This window comes from Lipotes vexillifer, unplaced genomic scaffold, assembly GCF_000442215.2.
Source record: "Lipotes vexillifer unplaced genomic scaffold, Lipotes_vexillifer_v1.1 scaffold1725, whole genome shotgun sequence".
Taxonomy (NCBI): Eukaryota; Metazoa; Chordata; class Mammalia; order Artiodactyla; family Lipotidae; genus Lipotes; species Lipotes vexillifer.
Genome location: NW_006771840.1, coordinates 293,039 through 307,183, shown reverse-complemented (window position 1 = coordinate 307,183; position 14,145 = coordinate 293,039). Strand labels below are relative to the sequence as shown.

The following is a 14,145-nucleotide window of genomic DNA, read 5'->3' as shown; positions in this document are numbered from 1 at the left end:
ACGCTCCCATTTACCACTGCAACAAAAAAAATAAAATACCTAGGAATAAACCTGCCTAAAGAGGTGAAAGACTTGTACTCAGAAAACTATAAAACACTGATGAAAGAAATCAAAGACAACATAAACAGATGGAGAAATATACTGTGTTCTTGGACTGGAAGAATCAACATTGTGAAAATGACTACACTACCCAAAGCAATCTACAGATTCAACGCAATCCCTATCAAACTATCAACAGCATTCTTCACAGAATTAGAACAAAAAATCTTACAATTCGTATGGAAACAGAAAGGACCCCAAATAGCCAAAGCAATCTTGAGAAAGAAAAATGGAGTTGGAGGAATCAGGCTCCCCGACTTCAAACTATACCACAAAACTACAGTAATTAAGACAGTATGGTATGGGGACAAAAACAGAAATATAGATCAATGGTACAGGATAGAATGCCCAGAGATAAAGCCACGCACATATGGGCACCTAATTTATGACAAAGGAGGCAAGAACATACAATGGTGAAAAGACAGCCTCTTCAATAAGTGGTGCTGGGAAAACTGGACAGCTACATGTAAAAGAATGAAATTAGAACACTGCCTAACACCATACACAAAAATAAACTCCAAATGGATTAAAGACTTAAATGTAAGACCAGACACTATAAAACTCTTAGAGGAAAACATAGGAAAAACACTCTTTGACATAAACCACAGCAACATCTTTTTTGACCCACCTCCTAGAGTAACAGAAATAAAAACAAAAATAAACAAATGGGACTGAATTAAACTTGAAATGAAACAACAGACAAAGGATTATACTCCAAAATATACAAACAGCTCATGGAGCTCAATATCAAAAAAAAAAAAACAATACAGTTAAAAAGTGGACAGAAGACCTAAATAGACATTTCACCAAGGAACACATACAGAGGGCCAAGAGGCACATGAAAAGATGCTCAACATCACTAATTATTAGAGAAATGCAAATCAAAACTACAATGAGGTATCACCTCACATGGGTCAGAATGGGCATTATCAAAAAAGTAGAAACAATAAATGCTGGAAAGGGTGTGGTGAAAAGGGAACCCTCCTGCACAGTTGGTGGGAATGTAAACTGATACAACCACTATGGAAAACAGAATGGAGGTTCCTTAAAAAACTAAAAATAGAACTACCATATGACCCAGCAATCCCACTACTGGGCACATACCCTGAGAAAACCCTAATTCAAAATGAGACATGCACCACAATGTTCACTGCAGCACTATTTAGTAGCCACCAATAGCCAGGACATGGAACTAACCTAAATGTCCATTGACAGATGAATGGATAAAGAAGATGTGGCACATATATACAATGTGTACAAACTCAGCCATAAAAAGAAACGAAATTGAGTTATTTGCAGTGAGGTGGATGGACCTAGAGTCTGTCATACAGAGTGAAGTAAGTCAGAAAGAGAAAAACAAATACTATATGCTAACGCATATATATGGAATCTAAAAAACAAACAAAAAAATGGTACTCATGACCTAGCTGCAAAGCAGGAATAAAGAGGTAGACATAGAAAATCGACTTGAGGACATGGGGTGGGAAGGCAAAGTGAGAGTAGCATTGACATATATACACTACCAAATGTAAAATAGTTGGCTGGTGGGAAGCAGCAGCATAGTACAGGGAGATCAGCTCAGTGCTCTGTGATGACCTAGAAGGGTGGGATAGACAGGATAGGAGGGAGGCTCAAGAGGGATGGGATATGGGGGGACATGTGTATGCATATGGCTGATTTGCTTCGTCGTGCAACAGAAACTAACATGGGGGCTTCCCTGGTGACGCAGTGGTTGAGAATCCGCTTGCTAATGCAAGGGACATTGGGTTGGAGCCCTGGTCCAGGAAGATCTCACATGCCATGGATCAACTAAGTCCATGTGCCGAAACTACTGGGCCTGCACTCTGGAGCCCGCAAGCCACAACTACTGAAGCCTGCGTGCCTAGAGCCACAGGCTCCGCAACAATAGAAGCCACCACAATGAGAAACCTGCACACCGCAACAAAGAGTAGCCCCTGCGCACCACAACTAGAGAAAAGCCCACATGCAGCAACAAAGACCCAATGCAGCCAGAAATAAATTAATAAATTTATATATAAAAAGAAACTAACACAGTATTGTGAAGCAATTATACTTCAATAAAGATCTATTAAAAAAAAAAAAGGATATACATCATGAGCAAGTGGGATTTATCCCAGGAATGTAAGAGTGGATCAGTATAGGAAAGTCAATCCATGTAATATACCACATTGATAGAATGAAAGAATACAACACATGACCATCTCAACAAACAGAAAAGGCATGTGACAAAATCTAACATCCTTTCATGAGAAAAACACTCAGAAAAACATCAGAATAGAGGGAAACTTTCTCAACAAAATAATGGTAACCTATGAAAACCCAAAGCTAACAACATAATGTTGAAAAACTGAAAGCTTTCCCACTAAGATCAGGAATAAAACAAGGATGCCCACTTTCACCACTGATACCCAACATTGTACTGAACTTCCAGCCAGAGCAATTAAAAAAGAAAAAGAAATAAAGGGCATCCAAATCAGAAAGGAAGAAGTAAAACTAAATCCAGATGACATGATTCTATATATACAGAAACTCCCAAAAGAATCCACAATAAATCTACTAGAAGTAACAAACAAATTTAGCAAAGTTACAAGTCACAAAATCAACGTACAAAATTATTTGTGTTTCTATACAATAGCAGCTGACAATCTAAAATGGAAATTGATTAAAAAACTCCATTTACAGGGCTTCCCTGGTAGCGCAGTGGGTGAGCGTCCGCCTGCCGATGCAGGGGACACGGGTTCGCGACCCGGTCCGGGAAGATCCCACATGCTGCGGAGCGGCTGGGCCCGTGAGCCATGGCCGCTGAGCCCGCGCGTCCGGAGCCTGTGCTCTGCAACAGGAGAGGCCACGACAGTGAGAGGCCCGTGTACCGCAAACAAACAAACAAACAAACAAACAAAAACTCCATTTACAAGAGCATCTAAAAGAATTAAATACCTGGGAATAAATCTAACCAAGGATGCGAAAGCCCTGTGCACTGAAACTATATAGCATGGATGAAAGAGATTAAATAAGTTCAACTAAATGGAAAGACATCCTGTGTGCATGGATTGGAAGACAAATTGTTGAGATGTTAATACTATATAAATAGTCACATATTCAATGCAATCTCCCTCTAAATTCCAACAGACTTTTTTGCATAAACTCACATGGAATTGCAAGGGACTGCAAACAACCAAAACAATCTTGAGAAAGAAGAACAACAATGGACGACTCACACTTCCTGACTGCAAAAGTTACTATAAAGCTATAGTAATCAACACAGCATGGTATGGCACAAGTAAAGACCAATGGAATAGAACTGAGAATCCAGAAATAAACCTATATACCAATGGCTAACTGATTTTTGGCAAGGATGCCAAGTCCCTTCAAAGGGGAAAGAACATTCTCTAACAACATGCTGGAACAATTAGATTTCTACATGCAAAAGAATGACATTGAACCCCTAACTCACACCACATATAAAAATTAAAATGAATAAACAACCTCAATCTAAGAGCTAAAAGCATAAACCTCTTAGAATAAACTCTAAAGGTAAATCTTTGTGACCTTAGATTTGACAATGAATTCTTACATATAATACCAAAACCATGCGAAACAAAAAAAAACAAAAAACAAGATAAATCAGACTTTATCAAAATTAAAAAGATCTGCGCATCAAAAGATATTATCAGGAAAGTGAAAACTTTATAGGATGGGAGAAACTACTTTCAAATCATATATGAATTCAATATCCAGAATATATTTGCAAATCATATATTAAGAGTTCAACACCAAGAATATATAAAAAACTCCTACGGCTCAACAAAAAGACAATCCAATTTTTAAAAATGGGCAAAGGGGGCTTCCCTGGTGGCGCAGTGGTTGAGCGTCCGCCTGCCAATGCAGGGGACACGGGTTCGCGACCCGGTCTGGGAAGATCCCACATGCCGCGGAGCGGCTGGGCCCATGAGCCATGGCCGCTGAGCCTGCGCGTCCGGAGCCTGTGCTCCGCAATGGGAGAGGCCACAACAGTGAGAGGCCCGCGTACTGAAAAAAAAAAAAAAAAGGGCAAAGGACTTATATAGACATTTCTCCAAAACAGATATACAAATGGTCACTAAGCTCATGAAAAGATGTTCAATATCATTAGTCAGTAGGGAAATGTAAAATGAAAACCCCAGTGAGATACCACTTCATACCCATGAAACAACCCAAGTGTTCATCAACAGATGAATGGATAAACAAAATGTGGTATATATATCCAATGGAATATTACTTAGTGATAAAAAAGTATGATGCTGGATGAACCCTGAAGACATGCTAAGTGAAACAAGCCAGACAGAAAAGGAAAAATAAATTATGATTCTACTTATATGAAATATCTATAACAGGCAAATTCATAGAGACAGGAAGTATATTAGAGGTTATCAGGGGCTTACAGGGAAGTGGTAATGTGGAATTATTGCTTAATGGGTACAGAGGTTCTATTTGAGGTAATGAAAAAGTTTTGGAAACAGTGGCGATGGAAACACGAAACTGTGAATGTAATTAATATCACTGACTTGGACACTTAAAAAATGGTTAAAAATGACAGATTTTATGTTATATATTTTACCAAAATAATAAAACCTAAAAAAATAATTAGTGATGGAAAAAGACCGAATGACTATACAAACATGTGACTTAAATTAAAATAAAAATTATAAAATATTTTTAAAAAGCCAAAAAAGAAAAATATGAGAAAACAAAATGGAAATAGGTATCTTCATGTGCTTTGAAGACTTAAATTTATTTGATGGCAATGTTATCTACTAATAAGAAAACAAATAATAGAAACATCATTAAAGTCAATGGAAAGGAATAGAGATGCGAAAAAGAACATACATCCCAAAATCTATACTAACTGTGATGTTGTGATTTATAATAAGAAATATATATTTGGTCCCCATTTCTGGCACAGAGTTCCTAAAACACTTGGAATTTCCTGTGACAAGAACAATAAAGGAGTCTTTTTTTATGTTAATGAGTAAATTTGGGGAAGCACCTAAGAATGGGGGCTGGTTGCCAGGAGAACCAACCCTGTGATTAGAGGGTTGGAACTTTTGGTCCCACCTCTCTGACCTCCAAGAAGGGCACAGGGAGATGGAAGCTGATTCAATCACCAATGACTGTGATGATTTCATCAGTCATGCCTATTTAATGAGGCTTCCATTAACACCCAAAAGGATGGGGTTTAGGGAGCTTCTGGGTTGGTAAACACTTTCAGGTATGGAGAGAGTGAAATGCCTGGAGAGGGCATGGGAGCTCCATGCTCCTTCCTCATACCTTGCCCTATGTATCTCTTCCATCTGGCTGTTCCTGAGTTATTTCTTTTTGTAATAAACCGGCAATCTAGTGAGTAAACAGGTTTCTTGAGTTCTGTGAGCCACTCTACCAAATTAATCAAACCTAAGAAAGGGGTCACTGAAATCTGTAGCCACTGATAACCTGGGCTTTCAAATGGTGTCTGATGAGGTTGGAAAGGACAATCTTGCAGAACTTGAGCTCTTAACCTGTAGGATCTAACACTATCTACAGCTAGGTATCAGCTGATGTCTGGATAATTCCCTGGATGTGTACAGGGAACCCCTCTTTGCCCCCTACCACACACACTGTAAGTGGTGACCAGAACTGCTGTGGTAATATATATATTTATGGCCATCTAAAATTAGAATATTTAAAATGTTGAAGACCCTTAATACTTAAAGATTTCTAGAGCTGGAGAAGTAGTGATGCACTTTGTAAAATATAATAGGTAGATATAATATATATTAAAAAGGCAAAATTCAGAAAACAATACTCTGGCTTCTACGTTGTAGAAGTATATAAATTTTCAATTAAGATAGGGTAGAAAAACTACTTATATATTGGTCTAAATATATTATTTACCTTTGGTTGATATAGTGAATCAAAGTATAAATAACATCTCGAAGAACAAAGGCCCAAGCTCCTCCTAAGCCACTCTTTATATTGTTCATTAATAAACTAACAAACAGGTGATATATTTTAAGAATTCTATGTTTTTTATAAACATTATTTGTCTCAACTGCTTGCTCACATATGGCCAGAAGAATTTTCTGATAGGAATCCTAGAAAATAAAGATACATTTAGTAAAAGCTTGCCTAATCACATATACTCAGCCCATAATACATACATTTTTTTTCAAAATATAGAATTCTAAATTATAGAATTTTGTTTTGGGTTTTGATATCAAATGCAAAATATTACATTAAGAAAATTACTATCTTAAGCCTAAAAAACTACTGTCAATTTACTTAGTTTTCAGATAGTAAACAATAATAGTATATCCTTAAAATATACATTATATATATATGTATATATTCCCTGAGCCAACATGACTAAAATGTCATGAAATTCAGCCCTCATATGTGACATATTTCAATTAATACTGACAAGTAAAATACCAAGATATAAACTTGTAAATGAGTGTTTTTCTTAATTTATTCAGATAAATTTTCCATTTATTTACTTTTTTTTCTCTTTAAGATATACAGATTTTCTAACTGAAAAAGAAAGAATTCTCCCTTCAGTTATTATACTAGTAATGTATACTTACAGGGCTTTTGGAAAGAATTTCTAAAATGCTTTTAAGCTTGGTTTTGTGGCAATTGCTGATATAGGCAAATGTCGCTTTAATCACATGTGATGGAAAATGAGGTGGATTAGGAGCAGGATCCAAATCCCTAAGAGTTACAGAAAAAAATAGTCATTTTCAGAAAAAAATTATCAAGAAAAAACATTTTCTTAATAGACAAGTGAAAATCCAAAAAGAAAATTTAGATTACAGTAACCCCAAATTTTGAAATTATTTTCTACTGAAAACTAGACTTTTAATAAAATCACAAATGACATATCAGTCTATATACATCAATCAGAATACCTAAATACTTTAACTTTCTAGGACTTAGTCAATTTTAAATAATTGGCTTAAAAAATCTTTTATAAAGTTAATGGAATTCCACAAATGAGACTTAATACCAATTCACTTCAGTTATGAATTAAAGCTCTATGCTAGTACTATAAACACAATAATATCTTAAGACACGGCAATCAAATACTACATCAAATGAAATTACATATGTAAAGGTATTTTAGTAGATATTATTACTATTTTATATGCTTAGCATTGTAGAGCATATAAAAGAAGTTAAGGGCATTTTCAAGTAGCTTACAATCAAGCTGAGAAAATAATTTTAACATTCATATACAACCAAGTGGGTATCACATCCAAATGAAATTATAATACAGTAAGATTCCCCTAGCAAAGGAGCATGATAAAGCAAAGGTGATACAGAAAGCCGAGTCATAGATAAGAAGAGAACAAAGAATAATGTCATGAAGAAGAAAATTTCACGAGACAGGAGATGGCAGAATGCTCAAATATTACAAAAGGATTAAGAAGAAAAAGGTCACTGAATTTGCGAATAAGGTGGTCAATTAAAAGATCAATTACTGTGGAGAGGCTACAGTAGAGCAGATACTTCAATTCAAAGGTAATTATTTTTAAAGAAACAGAATTTAAAAGCAGAGTACATGCCTAACAACTGAAATGGACATTTGAATGTGTTAACCAATAAACTTCTCAAGGTTCTGAAATTGCAGCTGATTCTCTAAGTTAAAAATACCCATACCCTGAAAAGTCACAGGGGTCAGTGCTTTGGCTGGCACCAGAAGTTGCTGGTTCATGTAACGTCATTAATAACTCCACCACAATCTCTGGTAAATTACTAATGAATAAATGATCAATCTGCAAGGATACAAAATTAAAATATATTTAAGTTTTCGTGTCTGTGATCTTTAAGACAGCTTAAGGGGCTCATGTTACTGCCTCATTTCCAAAATTATTCAAAGTGACCAAAGATCTAAGATCTGCAAGACATACAGTTAACTCCACTTTTTTCTGTTATGCAGCCGACCTACAGACTGAAAGGAAAACAGGGAAATCATACCAAACAAGACTCTCTTAATCCAACTCTTCCGTTTAATTTTAAAGAATCATTTTAAGATATGGGGATATATGTATATGTATAGCTGATTCACCTTGTTATAAAGCAGAAACTAACACACCATTGTAAAGCAATTATACTCCAATAAAGATGTTAAAAAAGTAAAATAAAATGAATCATTTTAATGAGTAAGGCTTCAGGCCTAGCCTGAAATTCCTCAACCTAATCATTTTCCTGCCAACCAAATTCCCCACTGATCTATACTGCTCATCAATCTACATTTTACTCTTATTTGAGAACACTATCTCACTTAGAGAACTTTACTAGTAAGAATTCCCAGTGACTGGCAATAATCATCCCTTTGTTCCCTGCATAACTTTTCCGCAGATTTTTACTTGGTTGATATCCCAAATTCTGCTACCCACATGCCCTGTCATCAATAGTCAATAGTAGGCTAAATCCTCCTGGACAGGAACAGACCCTTCATCATCCACTTCCTGCCACAGGTAGTCTCACAAAAGGCATTAAGTTCTCTAAATATAAAGAATGGGTGTACTGGGCTTCCCTGGTGGCACAGTGGTTGAGAGTCCGCCTGCCGATGCAGGGGACACGGGTTCGTGCCCCGGTCCGGGAAGATCCCACATGCCGCGGAGCGGCTGGGCCCGTGAGCAATGGCTGCTGAGCCTGCGTGTCTGGAGCCTGTGCTCCACAACGGGAGAGGCCACAACAGTGAGAGGCCCGCGTACGGAAAAAAAAAAAAAAAAAAAAAAGAATGGGTGTACTACATTACACCTCAGCCGAATGAATGAGAACTGTGAAGTCTTAAAGGTGGATTTGTTAGCTCTCCAAATAAGGAATTACAGTGCTTTAAACCAAAAGGCAAATGGCTGATTTATTACCTCTACTATCTTTACCTCTTCCACACAGAGGTTTGGAAACACTTCCTAATATAACAAAAATATTCTGGAATGTGACACTAAAGAAATCTAACGATACTAGCCTTTCCCTGGGCTTACACATTAGTTGTCATGTCATCATTTCCAAGGTTTAAGCCCTTTTAAAAATCCAGCCCCGGGGCTTCCCTGGTGGCTCCATGATTTAGAATCCACCTGCCAATGCAGGGGACATGGGTTCGAGCACTGGTCTGGGAAGATCCTACATGCCGCAGAGCAACTAAGCCCGTGCGCCACAACTACTGAGGCTGCGCTCTAGAGCCTGCAAGCCACAACTACTGAGCCCACGCGACACAACTATTGAAGCCCGCACATCTAGAGCCCGTGCTCTGCAACAAGAGAAACCACCACAATGAGAAGCCCATGCACCACAACGAAGAGTAGCCCCCACTCACCACAGCAAGAAAAAGCCTGCGTGCAGCAGTGAAGACCCAACGCAGTCAAAAATAAATAAATAAATAAAATAATTAAAAAAAAAAATCTACCCCCATTTTCAGTATATCTGGAATAAGTAAGGACAAACTGGCCAAATCTGATTAATATCAGAGGAAAAATTAGTGAGTTTCCATGCACACAGATGACAGCTGACTTCATTAATTTCATGATTCTCTAACAAGCCAGATCTGTAACGTTTAGCTAAGGTACATATATTCAGATATCTAGGTACAGCTGAACAGTCTTATAACTGTAAATATTCTAAGCATTCAACAACGGAAAGTTTTAGAAGACTCAAAGACTGATAATAGTGGTACCAACACTTATCCACAGAAAAAAGAATCTTGATTGTTTCAGAGAAACTGCATATTAGAGAAAGAAAAAATTAACTTATAATGACAAGGCTAAATGAAATTGAGACTAATAAAAATTAGATTTATGTCTTTAACCAATAAGCTAAGAAATTATTTTTATTTTTTTACCTCTCTTCATGCTTGAGACTGGTGTTTTAATCAGGGTTTAATGTAATCACGCTTCCCTTCTAGACTTAATTCTGACTCAAAACTGCTCTTTTGGTTTGAACACATAAAGAAGAATAGTAAGAGTAGGCTTGCTCAGAAGTCTAAGCTGGGAGATTGAGTAAAAGGGCCTAGAGGCAGAGTGTCTTTCGTAACGTCCATATCCCCTGGCATGCCAACATTCTGTTCCAACTGCCTTTTGGGCAAGGAGTACCTCTACTCACCATCTGCCTCCAGACTACAGACTTACAACCAGTTCTGACTGGGAATGGCCCACCTAAGCAACTGAGAGTCTTGCTGTTCCACTTCTTGGTTCAACACAGATAACTGGGCAACAAAAAAAGAGTCTCTTGAAGTTTATCCAATTGTAATACTAATGTTGACCAAGCTTGGTTAGTCATCCCTTACTCACACTAAAAAAAAAAAATTGGAGTGACCAATCCTCTTTTACCTGAAAAGTTTCCATATGTATTTTAATATAAGTTGCCTCAAATAATTTTATACATATATAAATTACTACAAAACAAACAGAAGGGCTTCCCTGGTAGTGCAGTGGTTGAGAATCTGCCTGCCAATGCAGGGGACACGGGTTTGAGCCCTGGTCTGGAAGGATCCCACACGCTGCGGAGCACCTAGGCCCGTGAGCCACAACAATGGAGCCTGCGCGTCTGGAGCTTGGGCTCCGCAACAAGAGAGGCTGTGACAGTGAGAGGCCCGCGCACCGCGATGAAGAGTGGCCTCTGCTTGCCGCAACTAGAGAAAGCCCATGCACAAAAACGAAGACCCAACACAGCCAAAAATAAAAATAAACAGAAATTGTTAGTTCCTTTTTAACTTTACTCCATCTTTCATCAAATAATGAGTACTCAATATATACTAGATAGTTGGGATACAACTGCAAAAAAGAAGAAAGAAAAAATCCTACCTTCACAGTACTTATAGTGGAGAAGGTTGATAAAAACCAATGAACATAATTCATAAGTAAGTTACATCATATGTTATAAGGTAGTAAATGTCATGGAAAAAACAGGATATGGTAACTTGGGATTGTACTTTTCCATGAAAAGTGAAGGGCTTGATGAGATTAAAGAGGAAGTGAAAAAGATTTTCTATACCTTGTTCAGTATTGTTTGAATTTAATAACCAGCTTGCATTAATGTATTACTGCCAATTAAAACAAAATTTTAAAAGAAAAAGTGATAAAATTCCAAAGTTTTAAAAAAATTTCTGATTAAAAACATTTCATTTAAAAGCTAATCAAAAGGAGAGAACACTGTACAACAATAACAAAAAATTAATGGACTGCCTATGTTAGATAGTGATTATCACATAGTATTAAATTTAATTGCATAAATGATGAATAAATAGCCTTAAAGTTTTAAAGTTATACCTCAGATCAATTAGGGGGTAAAAAGTACAGCAGATGTTGAAGTCATACCTGTTTTCCTAATAAGTTTTCATCTTTAAGCATATCATAGACTTTGGTAGCAATCTTTCTTTGCTGTGCCATCCCACTGTCTCCTGTATTATCCTCATAAGCAAAGTATGGAAGAATATTTACAATAATCTTTGGAAAGCAGTCTGTCAGAAGACTTTTCCAATCCTCTTGAATCTGATTAGCAATGGACTTTACCTCATCAAATTGACTTCTAATCACCAGATGTGGAATCAAAACTTTATAACAAGACCTAAAAATATAAAAATAACAATGTATATTAAAGTATATACATTTTTAATATACATTAAAAATATAATGTTTCAAAGTAAAATTTTATAATATAGTCCTTAAAATAATAAACTGGTTTTGGGAATTCCCTGGCAGTCCAGTGGTTAGGACTCCATGTTTCCACCATGGATCTGATCCCTGGTCAGGGAACTAAGATCCCTCAAGCTGTGTGGCACAGCCAAAAAATAAATAAATAAATAAATAAATAAATAAAATGGTTTAATAAGCATTAGAGCATCACTTTATCTAGATCATTAAGCACCCTTACTCTAATTTTATAAATGGAGAAATGAAGTTAAGTGAATTCTAAATAGTCACACTAAAAAAAAGAGATCACCCTAATAGTGTGATCAAAAACAAGTGAAAATTGAATTTATTCATTCTGCATCATCAATTTATGCAAAATTATTGTAAAGTGAAAGGTGAAAGCAATTAATAAATTCAAAAAATAAATGTAAAAATTATTATTGCCAAAATCAACAAACAATAAGGACCACTTAACAATTACGAATTGCCTTCCCATCATCCTGATACCTAAACATTATTTAGCTGTTTCAAATCTCTCCATTTTCAAAATTTTCTTCTCCAGACTTGGAGCTAGCAAAATAAATACTTGTACATTAAACTTTAAATCAAACAGAAATAATGACTAAATGGCCCACAGTTAAGCAACAAATAAGAAAAATAAGGCAGAAATAATCAGCCACTAATAATTTACCTTTGATTTTTCATAGGGAAGATTATTAAATATTAAAGCTGAAAGAGACCTTAATGATCTCTATATGTAACTCCCTTACTTTAAAGATTAAGAAACCGGGCTTCCCTGGTGGTGCAGTGGTTGAGAGTCCACCTGCCAATGCAGGGGACACAGGTTCGTGCCCCGGTCTGGGAAGATCCCACATGCCGCAGAGTGGCTGGGCCCGTAAGCCATGGCCGCTGAGCCTGCACGTCCGGAGCCTGTGCTCCGCAACGTGAGAGGCCACAACAGTGAGAGGCCCGTGTACCGCAAAAAAAAAAAAAAAAAAAAAAAAAAGAAAAAGATTAAGAAACCAAGTCCCAGAGGGTGTTCATGTGGCTTGCCTGAAGTCATGTAGCTGGCTACTGACACAGCTAGGACCAGATCCTAAGTCATGTAGCTAGCTACTGACACAGCTAGGACCAGATCCTAAGTCCACTTCAATACATTTCCATTAAAAAACGCTGCGACACTCACATTACCATTAATACCTAATTTTAAATTAAATATATTTCACATGTGACAGATGTAAACCTACCTGTAGAAATCTTCAATGTTTGTGTAGTTTAATAAAGTAAAAGGAAAAGAAGATAAGCTGTATTCAGTATCTTCAAGATTTAGCCATTGCAATACCAGATAATCCAAATGAGAAGTCATGAAGTCTTCTAAATGTCTATATCCAAAAGTTTCGGAAACTTTCTGTAAAACCTATACAAATCAAAAAAGAAGTCAATGTTTTAAGAAAATAATGAAATAATAAATCATTTAAATCCTTAATATTTATTTACAGTATGACTTTAAGCATTCATTTAACTTTTCTATACCTTGATTCACTCATCTATGAAATGGATATAATAAAGGACCCACTTCAGCAAAACTCAACGAGAAAAATGTATTTAATATAATTACTCAGTGCCTGGTACATAGCAAACCCTCAATAAAAGTTAAATGAATAAAAACAGAAAAATATGTTTCAATTTTCAAGATTTGATTATATTTCATTATAAAGTAAAACAATTCTTCTCAGTCCTAAACCCAAATGAGAAAAATCCAAACACTATATTCCACGTACAATAATAATTAGGTAGTGTAACTGTATAATTTTTTTTTAAAGTAACTTCTTACTTTAATACTGAGAGGTAAAAGTTTAACTATCTAGACTGATTCCTTATAGGTTGGCCTATTATAAAGCTCCACTGGAAACCATGCTAGTTATATCAAGCCATGATCTGTCACTGGTTCATCATGTAAAAGTCTAGGATGGCTTGGAACTTCCCAAACCATTAATGCTGAGGTGTTGGAACAGGGGCAGGAGTAAGCATTCTACAACACGGTGTTGGACCCTGGTCTTCCTAATCGTGCAACTTAAAAGCTTTATAGCTCTAAAATTTGACTCCTGGCCCCGCTAGATCCCAATGTCCTGCTCCAGAATCCACTAGGCAAAACACGTACTACTCCTTTTTTCTCCGCTTCCCCCAATAAATACTATTCCAGAGGGCCTGGTCTGCATATGACAGGTTACTTACTCTCATTAGTTCAATAACTGCCTTGTGAAATGCTCTTAAACTTAATGTAAAAAAATGACACTGTATACAAATAAATACACTATTTTAAAAGTTACTGCTTTCTAATATTCCAAATCTAAAAAATAAAACTGTCTCTAAGTCT

General features: G+C 36.4%; 1 protein-coding gene across 2 annotated transcripts in view; it reads right to left on the bottom strand.

Moving 5' to 3' along the window:
• The window catches only part of ATM (ATM serine/threonine kinase), a 142,871-nt gene that overhangs the window by 71,330 nt on the left and 57,396 nt on the right, over positions 1 to 14,145 (bottom strand). For both annotated transcript variants that reach the window (XM_007447216.1, XM_007447215.1), the window contains exons 26-30: positions 13,016 to 13,185; positions 11,454 to 11,703; positions 7,795 to 7,910; positions 6,720 to 6,846; positions 6,031 to 6,230 (exon numbers count right to left, since the gene is read on the bottom strand). In XM_007447216.1, the coding sequence (XP_007447278.1) occupies positions 6,031 to 6,230; positions 6,720 to 6,846; positions 7,795 to 7,910; positions 11,454 to 11,703; positions 13,016 to 13,185 (863 nt within the window). The remainder of the gene's footprint in view (positions 1 to 6,030; positions 6,231 to 6,719; positions 6,847 to 7,794; positions 7,911 to 11,453; positions 11,704 to 13,015; positions 13,186 to 14,145) is intronic.